Source organism: Rhinoraja longicauda, chromosome 42 (assembly GCF_053455715.1).
Source record: "Rhinoraja longicauda isolate Sanriku21f chromosome 42, sRhiLon1.1, whole genome shotgun sequence".
Taxonomy (NCBI): domain Eukaryota; kingdom Metazoa; phylum Chordata; class Chondrichthyes; order Rajiformes; family Arhynchobatidae; genus Rhinoraja; species Rhinoraja longicauda.
The window spans coordinates 6,113,567-6,139,846 of NC_135994.1; the positions used below are offsets into that span (position 1 = coordinate 6,113,567).

Below are 26,280 nucleotides of genomic sequence, written 5' to 3' on the forward strand. Positions count from 1 at the left end.
AGGCAGGCTCGATTTTATTATTTAAGAGTAAATTGGATAGGTATATGGATAGGAGGGGATTAGAGGGTTATGGTCTGAGTGCAGGTAGATGAGACTAGGTCAGGGAGAATGGTCGGCGTGGACTGGTAGGGCCGGACAGGCCTGTTTCCATGCTGTAGTTGTTATATGTTATATATGTTATATGTTATATTTTATCTGTTTTCTGGAGCGGAAGGAGGCACTCGTATGGTGGACCGTCTTGCCCAACGTCTTGCACAACTGTGACGTAACGTTCCCAACTTCTACGTGTGGGAAGGAACCACAGACGCCGGTCGACACCGAGGACAGACACATGCTGGAGTAACTCGGCGGGTCAGGCAGCATCTCCCGGGGTAAAGGAATGGGCGACGTTTCGGGTCCAGACCCTTCTTCAGACTGGAGGGAGGGTCTCGGCCCGAAAACGTCACCCGTCCCCTTCCCTCCAGAGATGCTGCCTGTCCCGCTGAGTTACCCCGGCTTTCTGTGTCCAGATATTCTCCAGTCTCCTCCCTCAAAGACAGGGAAACCATACTGCACCTTTCCGAAAGGCATGAAGTACTGCTCAATCGAAGGCCCTTCGATCTTCTGTGGGTTGCTGCTGTCATCCGCGATGACAATGGTGACATTGGGATAAAACCTCCTAATGCTCGATATCAGCTCCCTCAGCTTGTCGTACCTCAGGAACGTTTTGGTCGCCACGGTCACCAACCCACTGATGTCATAGCCTGAAACGCAGAGACCAGTTAGCGGCCATCTTTTCTTTGAAGTGCTTCATCAGAGATATGTCACGCTCTCTCCGGAAAGGAGTCACCAGGGTCACTGAACCGCCCCAAGCCCGGGTAGGGGAGGCCATTCAGCCCTTCAAGCCCACTCCATCCTGTGGCATGTTAAGACTGGTCAATACCATGGAGAAACTAATCGTGAAGGGGGAAATCTGTGCAATGTACGATTCAGTCCAAAAGGCGGCCACGGTGGCGCAGCGGTAGAGTTACCGCCTTACAGCGAATGCAGCGCCGGAGACTCGGGTTCCATCCCGACCACGGGTGCTGTCTGTACGGAGTTTGTACGTTCTCCCCGTGACCTGCGTGGGTTTTCTCCGAGATCTTCGGTTTCCTCCCACACTCCAAAGACGTGCAGGCTTGTAGGTTAATTGGCTTTGGTAAATGTAAAAAATGTCCTTAGTGGGTGTAGGATAGTGTTAGTGTGCCGGGGATCGCTGGTCGGCGCGGACCCGGTGGGCCGAAAGGGCCTGTTTCCGCTCTGTATCTCTAAACTGAAACTTAGCAGGGTGAGGATTCGGCATGGAGTAAGTTTACCGTTTGTTTTCAATTTTCTTTCTTCATAATTATCTTTTTTCCCCATTGGTGTGTTTTGCACCCAATGTTTTTTCTCCCAAGAGACCAGCGATCCCCTCACACTAACACTATCCAACACACACTAGGGGCAATTGTACACAGACACCAAGCCAATTAACCTACAGACCCGTACGTCCTTGGAGTGTGGGAGAAAACCGAAGATCTCGGCGAAAACCCACGCGGGTCACGGGGAGAAGGTACAAACTCCGTACAGACAGCGCCCGTAGTCGGGATTGAACCCGGGTCTCCGGCGCTGCATTCTACCGCTGCGCCACCGTGACCGCCCATTTGCCGGAAGAGTTTGGTTCATTTGAATGTGTCGCCATCTTGTACAACGTTGGGCGCAGCGGTCGAGCCGCTGCCTCACAGCGCCAGAGACCCGGGTCCAATCCTGACCGCGGGGTGCTGTCTGCGCGGAGTTCGTGCGTCTTCCCCGTGAGCTTCCTCCGGATGCCCCAGTTTCATCCCACAAGCCTAAGGCGGGCGGGTTTACAGGTTGATCGCCCTCTGTGAACTGTGTCGATGGCTGAGAAAGTGCGATAACATAGAAACAGTGTGAGTGGGTGATCGATGATCTGTGTTTACTCAGTGGCCTGCTGTTCCCATTTCGGGTCTCGAAAACAAACTAAAACAAACTAAAGTAAACCGACCTAAAGTAAACGAAGGTAAACTAAACGGTAAGAAATGTTCATTAAGGAGCACATTCAGGGGAGGATATCTTTGAAGGTTAGTGCAAGTTTATATGGTGGAAGATTAGATTAAGCATTTTATTTAGGTGTGTACACAGGCCACCAAACAGAGAGCAGGGGAGAGAAGAGCATCCATGTAGTAAAATCAGAGAAGGTAATAAGGTAAAACTATGACGGGGTTTTCCTGAACCTTGCCCTTAATTTCCCCAATAATAACTCAGGTCGCATTTGCGTGTAAGGCCTAGTGGGTGTAGGGTTGCCAACAGTCCCGTATTAGCCGGGACATCCCGTATTTTGGGCTAAATTGGCTTGTCCCGTACGGGACCACCCTTGTCCAGTATTAGGCCTGGGGGGCGCTGTGGGCCTGGACGCTATAGGCCCGGACACTGTAGGCCTGGACACTGTAGGCCCGGACACTGTAGGCCCGGACACCGTAGGCCCGGACACTGTAGGCCCGGACACTGTAGGCCCGGACACTGTAGGCCCGGACACTGTAGGCCTGGACACTGTAGGCCCGGGGGCCACTGTAGGCCCAGACAGTGTGGTAGGAAAAAGAAACTGCAGATGCTGGTTAAAATCTGTGCCGGACACTATAGGCCCGGACACTGTAGGCCTAGACACTGTAGGCCCAGACAGTGTAGGCCCGGAGGCCCAGGCGCCGCCTAATGGAGGTTGCCTAGCAACACGCCTCCCGGGTAGACACAAAAAGCTGGAGTAACTCAGCGGGTCAGGCAGCATCTCTGGAGAGAAGGAATGGGTGAGGTTTCGGGTATTCGACCCGCTGAGTTACTCCAGCTTTTTGTGTCCACCTTCGATTTAAACCAGCATCTGCAGTTTTCTTTCCTATACAACCCACCTCCCGGCCTGGGCGGCCGCCATTGGTTGAGCGGGAGCATGTGGCCGCTGGCTGGGTGAGGTCACCTTTACCCGTATTTGGGCGTGCGACAGTTGGCAACCCTAAGTGGGGGTGGAGTATTTTTGTAAAGTTTTTGAACCAGTGAGTAGATCAAACACGAGAAAAGGCAGGCGCGGCACGGCCACGGGACACCATTCTGCTTTAGTTAAACATTTTGTTCAAGATGGCCGCGCTGTTGTGTTTGGCCGCCTGCCACTGTATGTTACTTTTTTTTTTTTCCTAATCAGATGTGCAGCACTTTGGTCAACGTGGGTAGTTTTTAAATGTGCTATACAAATAAAATTGACTTGACTTATCTTCAGAAGTGCAGGCAGGTGAATGCAGGGATTGGCAGTGGGAAAACATTTCTGAAATAGCAACTAGAACTGTGTGGGTTTTAAGAATGTTATGGATAAAGATTAGGGCAGGCTAGAAATGAAGGTTCTGAACTGGGCGGCCATGGTGGCGCAGCGGCAGAGTTGCTGCCTCACAGCGCCAGGGACCCGGGTTCGAACCTGACCACGGGTGCTGTCTGTACGGAGTTTGCACGCTCTCCCCGTGACCTGCGTGGGTTTTCTCCGGGCGCTCCGGTTTCCTCCCACACTCCAAGGACGTACGGGTTTGTAGGTTAATTGGCTTCGGTAAAAAAATTGTAAATTGTCCCCTAGTGTGTGCAGGATAGTGCTCAGTGAAAAATATTAAAGTCAGGGGTTTGATTGGTAACTTCGCGGTTGACATGAACATTCGTGGTGTCAGACATCACGAGGAAGCTAGACTTTGGCTACAGAATGAGATCGATGAATTAGTAAGATTGGCAAAACACAAACATTCAGCGGGTCAGGCAGCGTCTGTGGAGGGAATGGACGGATGACAGTTCGGGACCGGGATCAATAGACAATAGGTGCAGGAGGAGGCCATTCGGCCCTTCGAGCCTGTACGCACCGCCATTCAATGTGATCATGGCTGATCATCCACAATCAGTACCCCGTTCCTGCCTTCTCCCCTTACCCCCTGACTCCGCTATCATTAAGAGCTCTATCTAACTCATTAAGAGTTCTATCTAACTCGTTTGGACTGACGAAGAGTCCCGACATAAAACGTCGCCTGTCCAATTCCCTCCACAGACGCCGGCCGGCCCGCTGAGTTCCTCCAGCGTTTTGCGTTTTGCCCACGTTTCCAGCACCTGCAATTGCTTGTGCCTCCAGGAATAAAATAGATGGTGTTATCATTCATCTTATAGAAGCACAACATGACTGCACATTGGACAACAATCAGCACATTTCACGGGTTGCACTTGAAGATTCGGTAACGCTTTTCAGGCACCCATGGCGAAGGGCAATGCATCTCCCCGCACAGGTAAACTCACGCCACTGGTACCAGCGCCGTGCCGGTGATTGGGGAACTAGGCTCAAGGAGAACAACCCAGAGAGCCCAGATGCTGGGCACGGAACAACATTGCCAGAGGGCACCACTTGCTGGAATAAACTCAGCGGGTCGGGCAGCATCCGTGGATGGGAGAGGAAAAGGAACGTGGTCCACAAGGACGGGGAATTGGCATTCTGAGGGGAGGGGGGGGGAACGACAAACTAGGTGGGCTCAAGGCAGTGGACAACATACTTTAACAAATTCAACACGGTGGAGGGAATGGGCAGATGACATTTCAGGCCGGGCGGGGTCTTTCAGACTGATGAAGAGTCCCGACCCGAAAAACGGCAGTCTGTTCATTTCCCTCCACGGACGCTGCCCGGCCCGCTGAGTTCATCCAGCGTTTTGCGTTTTGCTCAAGGTTACAGCATTAAAAAAAAAAGAGAGAGAGAGAGAGGTGGGCCCAAGGCAATGGACAACACACTCGAACGAATTCAATATGGTAAAACGGCGATCGTAAACACCGCGGCAATTTTGCGCTCATCGAGAATTGGCGCGGTTGCGTGCACGTGGTTTGCCCGTTGAGATGCAAGAGCGTTTCTGCTTGTTGCGTTTGCGCCCGGTAATATCTCCCTGCCCTCTCCCCACCCCCCCCCCCTCCCCACCCCCTTCCCCCCGGAGAGGGGCTTCCTCGTGGTCTTTGGGGAGCTTGGTCAATAGGACCAACACCCTTTCGCCAGAGGGTGGTGAATCTGTGGGATTCTTTGCCGCAGAAGGCTGTGGAGGCCACAAGTCAGTGAATATTTGTACGGCAGAGGTGGACGGATTCTTGCTTAGTACGGGTTTGTCACGGGGCTATGGGGAGAAGGCAGGAGAGTGGGGTTGAGAGGGAAAGACCACGAGTGAATGGCGGAGTAGACTTGATGGGCCGAATGGCCTAATTCTACTCCGATCACTCACGACCTTGTGACTTCAGAGGTGTGCGGAATGCTGCTGCTGCAGGCATGCCAATCTGCAACAGCCATGCTGCTCTATACATCGTACTTTTGGTCTATTCTTATTTATTTTTATATCTTATTACTTTTCATCTCATTTTATTACCCGATCGTTCGCTCGAAGCCAAATGGCCACCTGCATCTGTGCGTGTGTGTGGTGTGTGTGTGTATGTGCGTGTGTGGGGTGTGTGTGTGTATGTGGTGTGTGGGGTGTGTGTGTGTGTATGTGCGTGCGCGTGTGTGTGGTGTGGGGTGTGTACGTGCGTGCGTGTGTGGTGCGTGTGTCTGTGTGTGGTGTGTGGGGTGCGTGCGCGTGTGTGTATGTATGTGTATGTGCGTGCGGTGTGCGTACATGTGGTGTGCGTACGTGCGTGCGTAGTGTGTGTACACGCGTGTGTATGTGGTGTGGTGCGTGCGTGGTGTGGTGTGTGTACGTGCGTGCATGTGTACATGCGTGTGTGTGGTGTATATGTGTGTGTGTGTGCGTGCGTGTGTGTGGTGTGTGCGCGTGTGTGTATGTACGTGTGTGTGTGTATGCCTTTGGCTGGAGGGACATGTGGGAGATCTCCATTCATCCTGGGTTAATAGCACTGACCTTGCTGGCCTCCGGAGCTGTATAGTTTTGGGACGGTGGCATGTCGGATTTTGATGACAAAAAAAGCCTGGTGTCCGTCTGTCTGGAGCTGCACTGTAAGATGCAAAATACACACACTAAGACCGGCAGGTTAAACAGCCATGGGCACCGGCCCTCAGCGGCACCCAGGATAGACCCTCACTGCCAGCCAGCTCCGTAAACAAACACAGTGCCCACCCTAACGCTCACGCCTCCAAGCTACTCCTCCTCACGTCACACATAGTCTCTAACGTGTCCAACCCCTTGATAATCCTATATGTTTCAGTAAGATCCCCTCTCATCCTTCTAAATTCCAGCGTATACAAGCCTAGTCGCTCCAGTCTTTCAACGCACGACAGTCCCGCCATTCCGGGAATTAACCTAGTAAACCTACGCTGCAGTGATGGGTGGTGAATCTGTGGAACTCATTGCCATAGACGGCTGTGGAGGCCAAGTCAGTGGATATATTTAAGGCAGAGGTAGACAGATTCTTGATTAGTGCAGGTGTCAGGGGTCACGGGGAGAAGGCAGGAGAATGGGGTTGGGAGGGAGAGTTTAATCAGCCATGATTGAATGGTGGAGTAGAATTGATGGGCCAAATGGCCTAATGCTGCTCCAATCAATTCATCATCATCATCATATCATCATATATATACAGCCGGAAACAGGCCTTTTCGGCCCTCCAAGTCCGTGCCGCCCAGCGATCCCCGTACATTAACACTATCCGACACCCACTAGGGACAATTTTTCACATTTACCCAGCCAATTAACCTACCTACCTGTACGTCTTTGCAGTGTGGGAGGAAACCGAAGATCTCGGAGAAAACCCACGCAGGTCACGGGGAGGACGTGCAAACTCCTTACAGTGCAGCACCTGTAGTCAGGATCGAACCTGAGTCTCCGGCGCTGCATTCGCTGTAAAGCAGCAACTCTACCGCTGCGCTACCGTGGAATTATGGCCTTAGGAAAGGCAAAACTGCCTGTAGCCAGAGTTGAGGGAAATGAGTAACAGGAGTTGTGCGGGGCCAACTTTTCTCTTTAACACACCAGGGTGGTGGGCGACTGGAACGCGCTGCCAAGGGTGGCGGGGCAGGCTGATATGACAGCGGTGTTTAAGAGGCTTTTAGACAGGCACTTGGATATCGAGGGGGAAGGAGGGATATGGACCACATGCGGGCAGAGGAGATGAGTTCATCTTGGTGTCATATTCAGCACAGATCTTATAGAAACGCACAAAATGACAAAAAGGACTGGACAGGCTAGATGCAGGAAAAAATGTTCCCAATGTCGGGCGAGTCCAGAACCAGGGGCCACACACACACAGTCTAAGAATAAAGGGCAGGGCGTTTAAAAGCGAGGCGAGAAAAAACTTTGTCCGCCCAGAGAGTTGTGAATTTGTGGAATTCTCTGCCACAGAGGGCAGTGGAGGCCAATTCACTGGATGGATTTAAGAGAGAGTTAGATAGAGCTCTAGGGGCTGGTGGAATCAGGGGATATGGGGAGAAGGCAGGCACGGGTTACTGATTGTGGACGATCAACCATGATCACAATGAATGGCGGTGCGCACAGGCTCGAAGGGCCAGATGGCCTCCACCTGCACCTATTTTCTATGTTTCTGTGCAGATATTGTGGGCCTGTGCTGTACTGTTCTGTGGTCTAGCCTGCTCATCAGATGGCTGGACAGGGACAAGAGAGGTAGTCACAGGTTCGATAGTCAATAGTCAATTTTATTTGTCCCATACACATAAATGTGCAGTGAAATGAAAGATTACCCACAGTCCAACAAACTCCGTGGGTCTGGCTGTGTGTGTGTGGGGGGGGGGGGGGGGGGGGGGGGGGGGAGGGGGGTAACCTCATTGAAACTTCCCGGACAGTGAGCGGCCTGGATAGAGCGGATGTGGAGAGCCTAGGACCAGAGGGCACAGCCTCAGAATTAAAGGACGTACCTTTAGAAAGAAGATATCTTTAGAAAGGAGGAATATCTTGAGTCAGAGGGTGGTGAATCTGTGGAATTCATTGCCACAGACGGCTGTGGAGGCCACAAGTCAGTGGATATGTTTTAGGCGCAGTTTGATGGATACTTGATTAGTACGGGTGTCAGGGGTTATGGGGAGAAGGCAGGAGAATGGGGTTGAGAGGGAGAGGTAGATCGGCCATGATTGAATGGCAGAGTAGACCTGATGGGCCGAGTGGCCTAATTCTACTCCTAGAACCTATGAACACCATCCCATCTGTTACCGATCAGGGTTTGAGCAGTGGGGGAACCCAGGGAGGAGTCCGAGGGGTACAGACACTGCACTCTTGTCATCCCAGAAGTTAGGGGTGAATGGGAAAATCCCACCCCTTCCCTTGGATTCTTAGAACAGCTTGTACAGGAGCCTACCAGAAAAAAGGCAATTCTGGATTTAGTGTTGTGTAATGAACCGGATCTGATAAGGGGACTCGAGGTAAAAGAGCCATTAGGAGGCAGTGATCACAATATGATAGGTTTTACTCTACAAACTGAGAAGGGAAAATCGGAAGTGTCAGTATTACAGTATTGCAAAGGGGGATTACAGAGGCATGAGGCAGGAGCTGGCCAGATTTGACTGGGGGTATGGGGAGAAGGCAGGAAAGGGGTACTGATTGAGAATGATCAGCCATGATCACATTGAATGGCGGTGCTGGCTCGAAGGTGCGAATGGCCTCCTCCTGCACCTAGTGTCTATTGTCTATTGACTGGAAGGAGGCCCTAGCAGGGAAGACGGTGGAACAGCAATGGCAGGTATTCCTGGGAAGAATGCAGAAGTTGCAGGATCAATTTATCCCAAAGAGGAGGAAAGATTCTAAGGGGAGTAAGAGGCACCCATGGTTGACAAGGGCAGTCAAGGACAAAGCAAAGAAGAGTGGGAAGACAGAGGATTGGGAATCTTTTAAAGAGCAACAGAAGATAACTAAAAAGACAATACGGGGAGAAAAGATGAGGTACGAGGGTAAGCTAACCAATAATATAAAGGAGGATAGTAAAAGCTTTTTTAGGTATGTGAAGAGGAAAAAAATAGTCAAGGCAAATGTGGGTCCCTTGAAGACAGAAGCAGGGGAATTTATTATGGGGAACAAGGAAATGGCAGACGAGTTGAACCGGTACTTTGGATCTGTCTTCACTAAGGAAGATACAAACAATCTCCCAGATGTTCTAGTGGCCAGAGATCCTAGGGTGACGGAGGAACTGAAGGAAATTCACATTAGGCAGGAAATGGTGTTGGGTAGACTGATGGGACTGAAGGCTGATAAATCCCCAGGGCCTGATGGTCTGCATCCCAGAGTACTTAAGGAGGTGGCTCTAGAAATTGTGGACGTATTGGTGATCATTTTCCAATGTTCTATAGATTCAGGGTCAGTTCCTGTGGATTGGAAGGTAGCTTATGTTATCCCACTTTTTAAGAAAGGAGGGAGAGAGAAAACGGGAAATTATAGACCAGTTAGTCTGACATCAGTGGTGGGGAAGATGCTGGAGTCAATTATAAAAGACGAAATTGCAGAGCATTTGGATAGCAGTAACGGGATCGTTCCGAGTCAGCATGGATTTACGAAGGGGAAATCATGCTTGACTAATCTTCTGGAATTTTTTGACGATGTGACTAGGAAAATTGACAGGGGAGAGCCGGTGGATGTGGTTTTTACCTCGACTTTCAGAAAGCCTTCGACAAGGTCCCACATAGGAGATTAGTGGGCAAAATTAGAGCACATGGTATTGGGGGTATGGAATGTTGGCCTTCATAACAAGAGGAGTTGAGTATAGGAGCAAAGAGGTCCTTGTGCAGTTGTACAGGGCCCTAGTGAGACCGCACCTGGAGTACTGTGTGCAGTTTTGGTCTCCAAATTTGAGGAAGGACATTCTTGCTATTGAGGGCGTGCAGCTTAGGTTTACTAGGTTAATTCCTGGAATGGCGGGACTGTCATATGTTGAAAGACTGGAGTGACTAGGATTGTACACACTGGAATTTAGAAGGATGAGAGGGGATCTTATCAAACATATTTTATTAAGGGGTTGGACACGTTAGAGGCAGGAAACATGTTCCCAATGTTAGGGCAGTCCAGAACCAGGGGCCACAGTTTAAGAATATGGGGAAGGCCATTTAGAACGGAGACGAGGAAAAACTTTTTCAGTCAGAGAGGTGTAAATCTGTGGAATTCTCTGCCTCAGAAGGCAGTGGAGGCCAATTCTCTGAATGCTTTCATGAGAGAGCTGGATAGAGCTCTTAATGATAGCGGAGTCAGGGGGTATGGGGAGAAGGCAGGAATGGGGTACTGATTGTGGATGATCAGCCATGATCACATTGAATGGTGGTGCTGGCTCGAAGGGCCAAATGGCCTCCTCCTGCACCTATTGTCTGTTGTCCACTGTCAGGAGGTGATCATCCTGATACATGAAGTGACCATCCTTGTCCTGGCAGACTGGATGGATGAATGAATAAGTTTATTGGCCAAGTATGTGTATATACAAAGAATGTGCCTTGGTGCTCCGCTCGCAAGTAACAACACGAACATACAGTAAACAATTTAGAATATAGCATAAAACATTAAAACATTAAGTATACAACATTACAGTTTAAACATGAGCAAAAAAGAGGCAAAAGACTTTTGGCTACTACTCGCGGAAAAAAAGCTGCTTTTACACCGATCAGCCAAAACATTATGACCACTGCAGGTTAAGGTGAATAACATTGATTATCTTGTTACAATGGCACCTGTCAAGGGGTGGGATATATTAGGCAGCAAGTGAACAGTCAGTTCTTGAAGTTGATGTGTTGGATGCAGGAGAAATGGGCAGGAGTAAAGACCTGAGCGACTTTGACAAGGGCCAAATTGTTCTGGCCAGACGACCGGGTCAGAGCATCTCTGAAACGGCAAGGCTTGTGGGGTGCTCCCGGTCAGCAGTGGTGAGTACCGACCGACAGTGGTCCGAGGAGGGACAAACCACAAACCGGCGACAGGCAGGGTGTTGGGCGCCCAAGGCTCATCGATGCGCGAGGGCAACGAAGGCTATCCCGTCTGGTCCGAACCGCCAGAAGGTCGACTGTGGCACAAGTCACAGAGAATGTTAATGGTGGTGATGGGAGGAATGTGTCACAATACACAGTGCATCGCACCCTGCTGCGTATGGGGCTGCACACGGAGGACCAACAGCATATTAGGCAGGTGGGCATAATGTTTTGGCTGATCGGTGTGTGTCTGGCTGTGGCTGCTTTGACAGTCCGGAGTCGCCTTCCAGCGGGAAGTGCTTCAAGGAGTTTGTGGCCAGGGTGAGAGGGGTCAGAGGTGATCTTGCCCGCACGCTCGCTCCCTGGCCCTTGCAGTGGGGGGGGGGGGGGGGGGGGCGGGAAGGTTGCACCCAACAACCTTCTCGGCTGATCGAACGATGCGCTGAAGCCTCCGGATGTCGTGCTTGGCGGCTGAGCCAAACCGGACCATGATGGAGGGCTAACAAATCCCACCATCCCGCTGAACTGTCCGAGGCTCGACTTTAAGTGGAAGATCTGCAGGACATCCCGGGAACAGTGACGAGCCATCAATCTCCAAAGACCTTCTGCATTAGTTGTACCTATCAGGTCAGTTTAGTTTAGAGATACAACGGCAGAAACAGGCCCTTCGGCCCACCGAGTCCGTGCCGACCAGCGATCGCCCCGCACACTAACACCATCTTATTCACTCGGGGCAATTGACAATCTTTACCGAAGCCGATTAACGTGCAGACTTGTACGTCTTTGGAGGAAAGTGGAGGTGACTCACGCCGGTCACGGGGAGAAGGTGCAGACTCCGTACAGGCGGCACCCGCGGTCAGGATCGCTGGCGGTGCGAGGCAGCAACTCGGCCGCTGCGCCACCGTGCCACTTGTCACCATTCCCACATGAGTTCTCAGGACAGTCACGGATTTTCAGACAGTGGCAATTCAAATTTCCTTCGCACCACTTGGATAAAAGCAGGTAATTGGGAATGGACAACACGGCGGAGGTGGAGGTGGCGGTGGAGCCCCTGCCTCACGGCGGCCGAGGCCCGGCTTCAATCCTGACCTCGGGTGCTGATTGCGTGGAGTTTGCACGTTCTCCCAGTGGCCGGGACGGTTTCCTCCCACATCACAAAGACGTGCGGGGCCTGGGCCTGTAGGCTAATTGGCCCTCTGTAAGTATCCCTGGCGCACAGGGAGTGGGTGAGACAGCGGGATAACGTAGAGGACTAGTGTGAGCGGGTGATCGATGGTCAGCGTTGAGTCGATGGGCCGAAGGGCCTGTTTCCACGCTGCATCTTTCAATTCAATTCAACATACTGCAGTGCAGTTCAAATTCTAATAACCAAACAGAGCAACAGTGCGCTTGGCATCTGGGCAGCAGGCAACAACTCTGATGGGGTTTTGTGTTTATGCCAACTCCCCCAAATGGTGTCGAACTCCCCCAAATGATGTCAACATAGTATAAATATCACAACCAGTCCGATTCTCAACTCCACTGGTCTGAAACCAGGACTCCTCACCCCCAGAATAAATACAGTTCATTGGCCTCAGCTCCCCCGACACCACGTTGCTTAAGGTAGCCTCACTGGGCTCTGGGAGTTTGGTTGTGCCGAGACCGTTCTGTCCGTGGAGATCAGGATCTCTCCCACATTCCTGGCCTCAGGGCCATTCTGGGCTCCCTGCCGATCCCTGCCCATTGGCGGGCGGGCACGGTGGCGCAGCGGGCAGAGCTGCTGCCTGACAGCGCTCGCGGCGCCAGAGACCCGGGTTGCATCCTGACCTCGGGCGCCGTCTGCACGGAGTTTGGACGCTCTGCCCCGTGACCCGCGTGGGTTTTCTCCGAGATCTTCGGCTTTCCTCCCACGCTCCAGACACGTGCGGGTTTACAGGTTAATTGGCTTGGGTATAGGATAGTTAATGTGCGGGGATCGCTGGTCGGCGCGGACCCAGTGGGCCGAAAGGGCCTGTTTCCGCGCTGTATCTCTAAAACTAAAAACTCCCACGCTCCAAAGACGTACAGGTTTGTGGGAAATATTGGCTCGGTGTATGGGTAAAATGTCCCTCGTGTGTGCAGGATGGTGTCAGTGTGCGGGGAACGCCGGGCGGCGCGGACTCGGTGGGCCGAAGGGCCTGTTTCCGCGATGTATCTCTAAACATCAGTCCGCACTGCCAGCCTCCCTGGACCACTGGCGTTTATAAGCCCAGAGGCAGCATTTCACCTGTCTTTGGTGCTTTACCTGGGTGCTGGCGTTTGCAAACGCGTCATAAGAAGTCATCAAAAGAAGAAAAAAATCACAAAGTGGTGGGTTTTCCCCATTTGGCAGCACTGAAATTCAACCTAAGGAAGTGGGTAGAAGATTGGCTCCATTAATAGACACGAAACCCTGGAATGACTCAGCCGGAGGAAAGGAATAGGTGACGATTCGGTTCGAGACCCTTCTTCGTAGCCGAAACGTCACCTTCTCTCCAGCGATGCTGCCCGTCCCGCTGAGATACTCCGGCGTTTTGTGTCTATCTTCGGTGCAAACCAGCACCTGCAGTTCCTTCCTGCTCATTGGCTCCATTAATCTCATTCTCCATGCCAACCACACCGGCAGCAGAGGGGATGACGAGGTCGGGAATGGGGTGGGGGTGGGGGGGGGGGAAATGGGGGTCAAGGCCGGATCCCGTGCCGGGGAGTGGTCAGATTACGACCCATGGCAGCATTGGGCGACTGGCAACACGAGCGAGGGGTGGGGAGGGGGTTCCCTGATACGGCGGCCATTTTCAGCGTTCAAAATGGCGGCGCATGGAGATGAACAGAGGGCGAACAGGGAAGGTCAGAGGGCGCGCCACTTACGATACAGCTGCTATCGCTAAGCCAGATGTGCGCCATCGGCCACTAATTGGAACGGGGAAATGGTGCCCGCAGTAGGGCGTAAACACAAAATGCTGGAGTAACTCAGCGGGTCAGGCAGCATCTGTGGAGAGAAGGAATGGGTGACGTTTCGGGTCGAGACCCTTCTTCAGACTGAGGGTCAGGGGAGAGGGAAACACGAGGTGTGAAATGGTACAGAACAAATCAGAGCCGGCACCGATGGCCAAGGAAAGGTGGAGCCCACAAGGGTCCATTGTTGGCTGTGGAAAAGGTAATAATGAAGGGATGCAAACAGGGAAACTAGCAGGATGACTAGGGTGGGGGAGGGGCGGAGAGAGAGGGGATGCAAGGGCTACTTGAAGTTGAAGTCAATGTTCATACCGCTGGGGTGTGAGCTGCCCAAGCGAAATATGAGTTGCCGTTCCTCCAATTTGTGTTGGGCCTCACTCTGACAATGGAGGAGGCCCAGGACAGAAAGGTCAGTGTGGGAGTGGGAGGGGGAGTTAAAGTGTTTGGCAACCGGGAGATCACGTAGGTCTGAGCGGACTGAGCGGAGGTGTTCAGCGAAAACGATCGCCGAGCCTGGGCTTGGTCTCGCCGATGTCCACATCTTGAACAGCGGATACAGCAGATGAGGTTGGAGGAGGTGCAAGCGAACCTCTGCCTCACCTGAAAGGACTGTCGGGGTCCATGGACAGAGTGGAGGGAGGAGTTACAGGGGACAAGGTGTTGCATCTCCTGCGGTTGCAGGGGGAGGTGGTGGTTTGGGTGGGGAGGGAAGAGTTGACCAGGGAGTTGCGGAGGGAACGGTCTCTGCGGAAGGCGGAAAGGGGTGGAGATTGGAAGATGAGGCTGGTGTTGGGATCCCGTTGGAGGTGGCGGAAATGTCGGAGGATTTGCCTGCTCCAATCTTTATGCGCGATTTACAGACTAGAAAAATACAGATGCATATTTTGAGGCTTTAGACCGCATTCATCGACTGTTCATCTTTACAGAGTCCTCCGGACAACCCCCTGTGAAGAGCAACAGTTGTCATCCTGGAAATACTCCATTACCCCAGGACAGAGAGCAGACCTCCCCCGCCAGCTCCCTTCCTCACCGGCCTCAGCGTCCGTGCATGAGGTAGCAACCCTCCCCAGTGTGTGGAAGAGTGCTGCTCGTATCGTGTCCCTTTAAGAGCCGACTGCAAGATCACACCTGCCAGTCTAAATACTGGCAGCTGCAAGAAATTGGCACGGCACGTTGGCGCGGCGGTAGAGTTGCTGCCTCACGGCGCCAGAGACCCGGGTTCCATCCTGACCACGGGCGCTGTCTGTACGGAGTTTGCACGTTCTCCCCGTGACCTGCGTGGGTTTTCTCCGGGTGCTCCGGTTTCCTCCCACACTCCAAAGACGTACAGGTTTGTAGGTTAATTGGTTTCCATAAACTATCCCTTGTGTGTGTTCGATAGAACCAGTGCATGGGGATCGCTGGGCGGCACGGAATCGGTGGGCCGAAGGGCCAGTTTCCACGTTGTATCTCTAAACTGAACTAAAGAGTGCCCGATTGGACACCTTTCCTCATTAGAAACAATTCACAGGCTTATGAAACATCTGAATGAATATGAAGATAGACACAAAAAGCTGGAGTAACTCAGCGGGACAGGCAGCATCTCTGGAGAGAAGGAACGGGCGACGTTTCGGGTCGAGACCCTCCTTCAGACTGAGGGTCAGGGGAGAGGGAAACGAGAGGCATGATGAAGGTTCAGAACAAAATCAGAGCCGGCACCGATGGCCAAAGCGAGCCCACAATGGTCCATTGTTGGCTATGGAGGAGGTGATAACGAGGGGATATGAACAATGTGAAGTTGGATTGCAAGGCGTAAACTAGTTGCGGGACAGGGGGCACTGATGGAACTCTGCACACATGCAGAGAGTTGGGCTGCATTCCTGCCCGAGCAATTCTGCACAGTGGCCAGAATGCATGGGAGCAGGTGCAAGTGAAGGGGCAAATGTGGCTCGGCACATTGCAATGAACGTCCGCCAACTACAGGCCATGATGTTGGCTCCCTCTGCTCCCACCCGGCTCCTGCGCTTCTAGCGGACCACTGTGGGAGAGGGGAATATCAATGCCTGGGCGCTAGCCTTCTCTAAACAGCAGGGCACGGTGGCGCAGCGGTAGAGTTGCTGCCTCACCGCGCCAGGGACCCGCGATCGATCCTGACTTCCAGGTGAGACAGGGGTTCACCTGCACCTCCTCCAACCTCATCTATTGCATCCGCTGCTCCAGATGTCAACTTATTTACATCGGTGAAACCAAACGCCAGGCTCGGCGATCGTTTCGCTCAACACCTGCGCTCGGTCCGCCTTAACCAACCTGATCTCCCGGTGGCTCAGCACTCCAACTCCCCCTCCCACTCCCAGTCTGACCTTTCTGTCATGGGCCTCCTCCAGTGCCATAGTGAGGCCCACCGGAAATTGGAGGAACAGCACTTCATATTTTGCTTGGGCAGCTTGCAGCCCAGCGGTATGAACATTGACTTCTCCAACTTTAGATAGTTCCTCTGTCCCTCTCTTCCCCTCCCCCTTCCCAGTTCTCCCTCTATCTTCCTGTCTCCACCTATATCCTTCCTTTGTCCCGCCCCCCTGACATCAGTCTGAAGAAGGGTCTCGACCCGAAACGTCACCCATTCCTTCTCTCCTGAGATGCTGCCTGACCTGCTGAGTTACTCCAGCATTTTGTGAATAAACACCTTCGATTTGTACCAGCATCTGCAGTTATTTTCTTACACTGACTAGGGGCGCTGTCTGTACGGAGTTTGTACGTTCTCCCCGCGAGGTTTTCTCCAAAAACTCCGGTTTCCTCCCACACTCCAAGGACGCGCAGGTTAGTCGGTTAATTGGCTTGGTACAAATGTAAATCGTCCCAGGTGTGCGTAGGTTAGTGTCGGTGTGCGGGGATCGCTGGTCGGCGCGGGCTTGCTGGACCGAAAGACCCGTTTCCGCGCCGTATCCCTAAACTAAACTAAGCCAATTCAGCATCCTGATATCACTGGCCTCTCCTCACAATTATAGCTCCCAGCCTGTCCTGGGGAATTAACAGGAATCACATCCACTAATCTAGAACGTCCAGCAGTCCCAAGCTGATCCAGCAACGTTCCAAGCAGGCTGGATTATCCAGGTTTCATGGTAGCTCGGCTTAATAAAACTCCTCGGGCATGATTACAACTCCCTGAAGTTAACTTTGCGCCAATATCTCCATCAAGCTGCAACAGCAACAGCTCTTTACGTTGATGCAGCGCCGAAAAAAAACAGCGGCACATTTCCAAGGCCTCACCAACGTGGACTGGACTCCATGTTAGAGCTAGGAGGGCCTTGGCCAACCAAAGCTCTGTCAAGGAGATAGGTTTGAAGCAGCGTCTTAAAGGAAGACCTGAGCTAGCCGTCGGGGGGGGGGGGTCTGCCGAGAACGATCGTTGGGCCGCCGAGAATGGAGGGGGAGGGGACCCAGCTGTGGGGGGGGGAGGGAGGGGGGGGGGTGTGCCTGCGATCAGAAGATAGCACGATTAACTTTTTGCGACTTTGTTTACACCAGAACAATGGTGACACTTGTGTACCACCTAGCTGCATGATTTTAGAAGCATAGAAAATAGGTGCAGGAGTAGGCCATTCGGCCCTTCGAGCCAGCACCGCCATTCCATGACTGATCATCCACAATCACTACCCCGTTCCTGCTTTCTCCCCACATCCCTTGATTCTGTTAGCCTCAAGAGCTAAATCTAACTCTCTCTTGAAAGCATCCAGTGAATCGGCCTCCACTGCCCTCTGTGGCAGAGAATTTCACAGATTCACAACTCTCTGGGTGGAAAAGTTTTTCCTCATCTCAGTCCTAAACGGCCTAGCTCTTATTCTTAAACTGTGACCCCTGGTTCTGGACTCCCCCAACACGGGGAACATGTTTCCTGCATCTAGCCTGTCCAATCCCTTAAGAATTTTATGTGTTTCAATAAGATCCCCTCTCATCCTTCTAAATTCCAGTGAATACAAGCCCAGTCGATTTTACCGGGTTGTATGTAAAAACAAAGCATTTCAAGAGAGAGCTAGATAGAGCTCTTAAGGATAGCGGAGTCAGGGGGTATGGGGAGAAGGCAGGAACGGGGTACTGATTGTGGATGATCAGCCATGATCACATTGAATGGCGGCGCTGGCTCGAAGGGCCGAATGGCCTCCTCCTGCACCTATTGTCTATTGTCACTGTACCCAGGTACATGGAACAGTAAAGTATCGTTGAACCATGGGAAGAGAGGTTTTGAGAAAGAATTTCAGAGGGGGTGTGGCTTTGCTACCAGAAGGCAGAGGCAACAGAAATGCGCACATAATGTGCGTGTAAAAGCGTGCCTCTTAACGTGGAATTTAAGAGCTTCACTTGCGCTCAATTGTCTTAAACGCACATTGCCGCACTGGTGGGTAAGGCTAAGCAGCGCCTTTACCACCTTAGACAACTGAGGAAATTCAGAGTGTCGCTGAGGATCCTTCATTGCTTCTACTCTGGGGCTGTAGAGAGCATCCTGTCCGGCCACATTACAGTCTGGTTTGGGAACAGCTCTGCCCAGGACAGGATGGCCCTGCGGAGAGTAGTGCGTTCGGCAGAACGCACCATGGGAACTACACTCGTCCCCCTGCAGGACCTATACATCAGGAGGTGCAGATCCAGAGCAAGCAAGATCATGAGGGACCCCTGCCACCCCAGTAACGGACTGTTCCAGATGCTACAATCAGGCAAACGCCTCCGCTGTCACCCTGTGAAAACGGAGAGGATGAGACGGAGCTTCTTCCCACAGGCCATCAGGACTGTCAACTTTTATAACCCCAGAGACTAAATTTTTGTCGACACTAATAGTAACTTATTAACTTTATTTATATGCTGTAACTGTAATTCTTTTTTGTGCACAATCCGCAGGCATTGCCACTTTCATTTCACTGCACATCGTGTATGTGTATGTGACAAATAAATTTGACTTGACTTGAAATTACACAAAGCAGAGAGCAGAGAGAAATCGAGCAAATGTGTGGAAAGGAGCAACAGATTTAAATAAACGAGAGAGACACAAAATGCTGGAGTAACTCAGCGGGACAGGCAGCATCTCTGGAGGGAAGGAATGGCTGACGTTTCGGGTCGGGACCCTTCTTCAGACCTGTGAGGGATCAGGGAAGATATGAAAGGAGCTAATCAAGCCGCAAAAGTTATCAACAGAGGAATAGGGACGTGTTTCAAACACCTCAACTTTCCCCTGTTACCCTGGTTACAGTCCATCAACCAGAGCACTGGATCTTTCACCACTCAGTGAAGACACTGAGAATTTGACGCCAATGGTCGTAGCTTGACGTCTCCTGACGGGGGCGCTGTCGTAGGCCGTCGCCAGGTGACGTTGGTTGTCGCCGGTCCTGACTTCGGTGAATCCCATTGGCGACGACCCGCGTCAACCGGCGACAGGGACCGGCGTCAAAACCGGAGGCCAAGATGGCGTGGATTGTCTTCAGTTGCCGCCGGCACGGTCGTAGCTTGTCGTCACTTGTCGCGGGTGGACGTAGGTTGACTTCGGTTGCCCCCTGTGTGGCCGTAGGTTGTCGTAGGCGCGGTCGTAGGTGGACGTCCTACTCACGACGATTGGGTCGCCGGTTGTCGGTGGCTTGCCGTAGCTTGACGTCGACTAGGTGGTAGGTTGTTGTAGCTTGTTGTAGACATTGTCGTGGGGGGGAGGGTCCAGTCACAGGTTTGTAGGCGACCTGCTACGACTATGACAGTCGCCGGCAGTAACGCCTAAAAAAATCGCCTAAGTGGGGACAGGACTTTAATACAAATGATAGTTAAAATAATCAAAATAAAGTAAAGGAGAATTCAAAGTTAATATATCCAGTGGGGACTTTAGGCTCAATGCTCATCTCCAGAAGGCATTGAGGACTGTTGAGGTTAATGGCATCGCAGCACTCAAGTTAGGGTGAGGGCAAATGTGCTGTCCGAATGAGAAGAAAAGGGTGGAAGGGGCTCGGTGTGGAGTCCAAGCCCCAGTACAGACCAGATGGGCTGAATGGCCTGTTTCTGCACTAAACATTTCAGCTTTTAGAGTTGTGAATCTGTGGAATTCCATGCCGCAGAAGGCAGTGGAGGCCAATTCACTGGATGTTTTCAAGAGAGAGTTAGATAGAGCTCTCAGGGAGAAAGGAATCGTGGGATATGGGGAGAAAGCAGGAACTGATTGTGAATGATCAGCCATGATCACATTGAATGGCGGTGCTGGCTCGAAGGGCCGAATGGCCGATTTTTCTATGCTTCTCTGTTTCTATGTTTTCCTGTGATAGACACAGAGTGCTGGAGTAACTCAGCGGGTCAGGCAGCATCTGTGGAGAACATGGATAGGTGACGTTTCACAGAGTGCTGGAGTAACTCAGCGGGTCGGGCAGCATCTGTGGAGAACATGGATAGGTGACGTTTCACAGAGTGCTGGAGTAACTCAGCGGGTCGGGCAGCATCTGTGGAGAACATGGATAGGTGACGTTTCACAGAGTGCTGGAGTAACTCAGCGGGTCAGGCAGCATCTCCGGAGAGAAGGAATGGGTGACGTTTCGGGTCGAGACCCTTCTTCAGACCCGACCCGAAACGTCACCCATTCCTTCTCACCAGTGATGTTTCCTGTCCCGCTGAGTTACTCCACCATTTTGTGTATAACCTCGGTTTAAACCAGCATCTGCACTTCCTCGAAGGTAGACACAGAGTGCTGGAGTAACTCAGCGGGTCAGGCAGCATCGCGGGAGAGAAGGAATGGGTGAAGTTTTTTGGGTCGAGACCCTTCGAAGGTGTCTACCTTCGATTTAAACCAGCATCTGCAGTTTTTTTTCCCTTCGCATCTGCAGTTCCTCCCTGCACTTCACTTCTCCTGCGGTTATTTTGAAACCTGAACCAAATCCAACGGTTCAAACACGCGAAAACAAAAAAGTGAAGACCAGCCCCTTTCGACCTGTCGTTCAATCAGGATTACCTCACGTGCCTGCAAAAGCAGAGGTGAAACATGCACAGAATCAATCACCCATCTAACTGGATAGAGTGGATGTGGAGAGGGTGTTTCCACTGGTGGGAGAGTCTAGGACCAGAGGGCACAGCCTCAGAATTAAAGGGTGCACCTTTAGAAAGGAGACGAGGAGGAATTTCTTCAGCCAGAGGGCGGTGAATCTGTGGAACTCTTTGCCACAGGAGGGCTGTGGAGGCCAAGTCAGTGGATATCTTTGAGGCGGAGATTGACAGATTCTTGATCAGTGCGGGTGTCAGGGGTTACGGGGAGAATGGGGGTGAGAGGGAAAGATAGATCAGCCATGGCCGAATGGCGGAGTAGACTCGATGGGCCGAGCGGCCTGATTCTGTTCCTCTCACGTCTGAACTAACCACATGTCCACAGTTGGGCACCAGGCCCACAACCAATTGAATTGCCCCTAACGGCTCGTCAGAGGATGTTAGGACAGATTACAGCACGGTCGGGCAAAATTAGGACGTTAACAGCTGTGAGATGCAAATGTGCGTGCTCACAATTACAATGCTCGAGACAATCTAGAGAAACAAGTATAGTTTATTTGCAAGTCTGCAGAGTTGACAGAGTTGGGCGGCACGGTAGCGCAGCGGTAGAGTTGCTGCTTTACAGCGAATGCAGCGCCGGAGACTCAGGTTCGATCCTGACTACGGGTGCTGCACTGTAAGGAGTTTTGTACGTTCTCCCCGTGACCTGCGTGGGTTTACTCCGAGATCTTCGGTTTCCTCCCACACTCCAAAGACGTGCAGGTATGTAGGTTAATTGGCTGGGTAAATTGTAAAAAAAAAAAATTGTCCCTAGTGCGTGTAGGATAGTGTTAATGTGCGGGGATCGCTGGGCGGCGCGGACTTGGAGGGCCGAAAAGGCCTGTTTCCGGCTGTATGTATATATGATATGATGATAGTTGGGTGCCTCCCCTGTCAAGACACACCGAGGTCGGGAAAATCCCTTCTTTTTATTCACTTCACTTTACAATTGTCACATCTTAAATTCCTCCCCTTCGGGCTCCTTCCAAGCGGAGCACTGAGGTGCACAATCTACCGGCATCGCCCCTGTTGCCCCCCCACATCATACATCGCATGTGCATTTAAATGAGGCATGCGCAGTACAGAGTAGTTCATGCCCTCTCCCCTAGTGCTCTGGTCATCTTGCCCTCTCTCCTAGTTATTTGGATATCTTGCCCTTATCCTCGGAATGTCACTATTTGTTCGTGCGGTTCTTATTTCTCAAGGTCCTTAGTTTAAATCAATGAACCCTTTTTTACTTCTCTCTCACACGTCCCTGATCTGACTGTCCCACCCCCTCCCCCACCTTCCTTCCTGCACTAGAGTTTGCGCGTGCTTTCGGGTGACTCAGTGACCTGCCCCGGCCTACCTGTGTCAGCCGTGTTGGGGTTGAAGATGGTGTTGGTGTACGTGATGAACTGCAGCTGGCGGTTCAGGTTGTCCACCTGGGCGCTGGAGAGAGACAGGTGCATCTGGCCCGCACCTTCCACCGTCACCTCGTCCACCTCCGCCGCCACGTCGAAGGTCCCCAGGGCGGCCGTCACGTTCACCTGCACGAAACCAGAGGCCGAGTGAGAGCGGCGGGGGGGGGGAGGTTGGGGTCAGAGTGCGTCCAGGCCGCCCTGTGCCTTGGCAACCCCGGGCTGAGGAGGCGGGAGAGTCAACGGCAGGAGGAGGCCACTCGGCCCCTCCAGCCCGACCTGCCCTTCAACGTGCAGGAAGGAACTGCAGATGCTGGTTTACACCGAGGACAGACACAAAAAAGGCTCAGCGGGTCAGGCAGCATCTCTGGAGAGCAGGAACGGGTGACGTTTCGGGTCGAGACCCTTCTTCAGACTGATGTCAGGGGAGAGGGAGATACATAGATAAGGAAGTGTGAGGTGTACAAATAGGACAATAGGGCTCGTTCCGGCAGCTCATTCCACATACACTGGAATTTAGAAGGATGAGGGGGGATGAGGGGGGATCTTATTGAAACATATAAGATAATTAGGGGATTGGACACGTTAGAGGCAGGAAACATGTTCCCAATGTTGGGGGAGTCCAGAACCAGGGGCCACAGTTTAAGAATAAGGGGTAGGCCATTTAGAACGGAGATGAGGAAGAACTTTTTCAGTCAGAGAGTGGTGAAGGTGTGGAATTCTCTGCCTCAGAAGGCAGTGGAGGCCAGTTCGTTGGATGCTTTCAAGAGAGAGCTGGATAGAGCTCTTAAGGATAGCGGAGTCAGGGGGTATGGGGAGAAGGCAGGAACGGGGTACTGATTGAGAGTGATCAGCCATGATCGCATTGAATGGCGGTGCGTACAGGCTCGAAGGGCTGAATGGCCTCCTCCTGCACCTATTGTCTATTGTCTATTGTCTATACCCACCACACACCAAGTGAAAAAGTTTCCCATAAGGTTCTTATTGAATCTTCCGCCTCCCACCTTAAACTTGTGCCCTTCGTCTCCTGATTCTCACACCCTGCGTTAAGGATTCCGTGCATTCATCCCATCTATTCCCCTCGTGATTTTACACACCTCTATAAGATCACCCCTCATCCACCTGCGCTCCAAAGGAATAGAGTCCCAGCCTGCCCCAACCTCTCCCTGTAGCTCATGCCCCTCGGGTCCTGGCAACATCCTCTCAAATCTCCTCTGCGCCCTTTCCAGCTTGACGACCTCCTTCCGGGAGGGGGCAGGGCGACCAAAACTCAACACAAATGCGGCCTCCCCAACGTCTTGCACAACTGTGACGTAACGTCCCAACTTCAATGTGTGGGAAGGAACTGCAGACGCCGGTCGACACCGAGGACAGACACATGCTGGAGTAACTCGGCGGGTCAGGCAGCATCTCCCGGGGTAAAGGAATGGGCGACGTTTCGGGTCCAGACCCTTCTTCAGACTGGAGGAGGCTTGTTCCGTCTGAAGAAGGGTCTCGACCCGAAACGTCACCCGTCCCTTCTCTCCAGAGATGCTGCCTGTCCCGTTGAGTTACTCCAGCATTCTGTGTCTTTCCCAACTTCTCCCCTCAATGCTCTGACTGATAAAGGCCAATGTACCAAATGCCTCCTTTGACAACAGACAATAGGTGCAGGAGGAGGCCATTCGGCCCATCAAGCCAGCACCGCCATTCAATGTGATCATGGCTGATCATTCTCAATCAGTTCCCCGTTCCCGCCTTCTCCCCGTACCCCCTGACTCCGCTATCCTTAAGAGCTCTATCCAGCTCTCTCTTGAATGCATCCAGAGAATTGGCCTCCACTGCCTTCTGAGGCAGAGAATTCCACAGATTCACAACTCTCTGACTGAAAAAGTTTTTCCTCATCTCCGTTCTAAGTGGCCTACCCCTTATTCTTAAGCTGTGGCCCTATCTGCCTGTGACGCAATTTTCAGGGAACGGCGAACCTGCGCTTCGAGACCCCTCTGCTCGACAACACTTCTCTGGGCCCTGCCATTCACTGGGAAAGCCCCACGATGTACGAGCCGGGCCTGTTTCACAAATGCTCTTCGGGGGGGGAGGAAATGGGCTCTCTCTGCATCAGCAAGGACCACAGTCACGTCCCCAGAACAAACCGCGACCATTTGCAGGCAACCCAGCCCACAATACACTTCAAAGAGATGTACAAGCTTTACAATGTCAGAGATGAGATTCACGCTACAGGCAAGTTGATTTTCTTTCACGCATATCCCCAGGAACCGAGCAATATAAAGTTTACAGGACCCATTCTGTGCACTGGGTGGAAAACACTGGGTGGAAAACACTGGGTGGAAAACACTGGGTGGAAAACACTGGGTGGAAAACACTGGGTGGAAAACACTGGGTGGAAAACACTGGGTGGAAAACACTGGGTGGAAAACACTGGGTGGCAAAACACTGGGTGGAAAACACTGGGTGGAAAACACTGGGTGGAAAACACTGGGTGGAAAACACTGGGTGGAAAACACTGGGTGGAAAACACTGGGTGGAAAACTCAATCGCCCACTCTCTTTGGAGCAATCTGGTGAAATTTCTTGCACACATTTTCTCGCGAATCGCGCCGCTCTGCAAATAATGCAAGGGCGAGGTTTCGAGAACGTCATTCTCCCCGACCGTCCTGCCCCCCCCCCTCCCACCCCCACCCCCCCCCCCCCCCCCGGCCCACCACCACCTTCAAAGAGGTTCCACCAGCCGATGCACCTTGCCCTCCCCTCCCCTGCAGTTCTCAGAAACCGTTGACTTTGTGGCTTCGTGTTTCCATCGCCCGCCACCAACAGCCACCCCTCCCCCCCACCCCATCGCTCACTTCCTACAGCACTGTGCCACGCTGGTGGAGGGGTGGCTGTTGGTGGCGGGCGATGGAAACACGAAGCCACAAAGTCAACGGTTTCTGAGAACTGCAGGGGAGGGGAGGGCAAGGTGCATCGGCTGGTGGAACCTCTTTGAAGGTGGTGGGGGGCCGGGGGGGGGAGGGGGGGGGGGGGCGGGACGGTCGGGGAGAATGACGTTCTCGAAACCTCGCCCTTGCATTATTTGCAGAGCGGCGCGGTTCGCGAGAAAATGTGTGCAAGAAATTTCACAGATTGCTCCAAAGAGAGTGGGCGATTGAGTTTTCCACCCAGTGTTTTCCACCCAGTGTTTTCCACCCAGTGCACAGAATGGGTCCTGTAAACTTTATATTGCTCGGTTCCTGGGGATATGCGTGAAAGAAAATCAACTTGCCTGCAGCGTGAATCTCATCTCTGACATTGTGAAGCTTGTACATCTCTTTGAAGTGTATTGTGGGCTGGGTTGCCTGCAAATGGTCGCGGTTTGTTCTCGGTGCTAAATGGGGACGTGACTGTGGTCCTTGCTGATGAAAGCGTGCCATCTGTATCTGCGCGTGGTTTAGAGACCATCTCTCCCCCCCCCGTCTCTCCCCCCCCCCATCTCTCTCCCCCCCTCCCCATCTCCCCCCTCCCCATCTCTCTTCCCCAATCTCTCTCCCCTCCTCCCCATCGCTCTCCCCCCCATCTCTCTTCCCCCCTCCCCATCTCTCTTCCCCAATCTCTCTCCCCCCTCCCCATCTCTCTCCCCTCCTCCCCATCTCTCTCCCCTCCTCCCCATCTCTCTTCCCCCCCTCCCCATCTCTCTCCCCCTCTCCCCATCTCTCTCCCCCCTCCCCATCTCCCCCCTCCCCATCTCTCTTCCCCCCCATCTCTTCCCCCCCTCCCCATCTCTCTCCCCCCCCCCCTCCCCATCTCTCTCCCCCCCTCCCCATCTCTCTCCCCTCCTCCCCATCTCTCTCCCCCCCTCCTCCCCATCTCTCTCCCCCCCTCACCATCTCTCTTCCCCCCCCTCCCCATCTCTCTCCCCCCATCCCCATCTCTCTCCCCCCCCCCCCCCCCCCCCCCCCCGCCCCATATCTCCTCCTAGAGTTACCCAGCACTGATCAGTTAGCAGAGTACATGGGCGGGGAGCGTCGACACAGAGGGATCTAGAGAA

The 26,280-nt window shown here is 52.7% G+C and overlaps 1 protein-coding gene across 4 annotated transcripts in view; it reads right to left on the reverse strand.

The window, feature by feature from the left end:
* Positions 1-26,280, reverse strand: part of LOC144611935 (beta-1,4 N-acetylgalactosaminyltransferase 1-like) — a 95,690-nt gene that overhangs the window by 20,315 nt on the left and 49,095 nt on the right. For 3 of the 4 annotated variants that reach the window (XM_078431280.1, XM_078431281.1, XM_078431278.1), the window contains 3 exons: positions 22,209-22,389; positions 5,913-6,005; positions 556-743 (listed from right to left, as the gene is read on the reverse strand). In XM_078431280.1, the coding sequence (XP_078287406.1) occupies positions 556-743; positions 5,913-6,005; positions 22,209-22,389 (462 nt within the window). The remainder of the gene's footprint in view (positions 1-555; positions 744-5,912; positions 6,006-22,208; positions 22,390-26,280) is intronic. The other variant, XM_078431279.1, reaches the window with a different exon arrangement.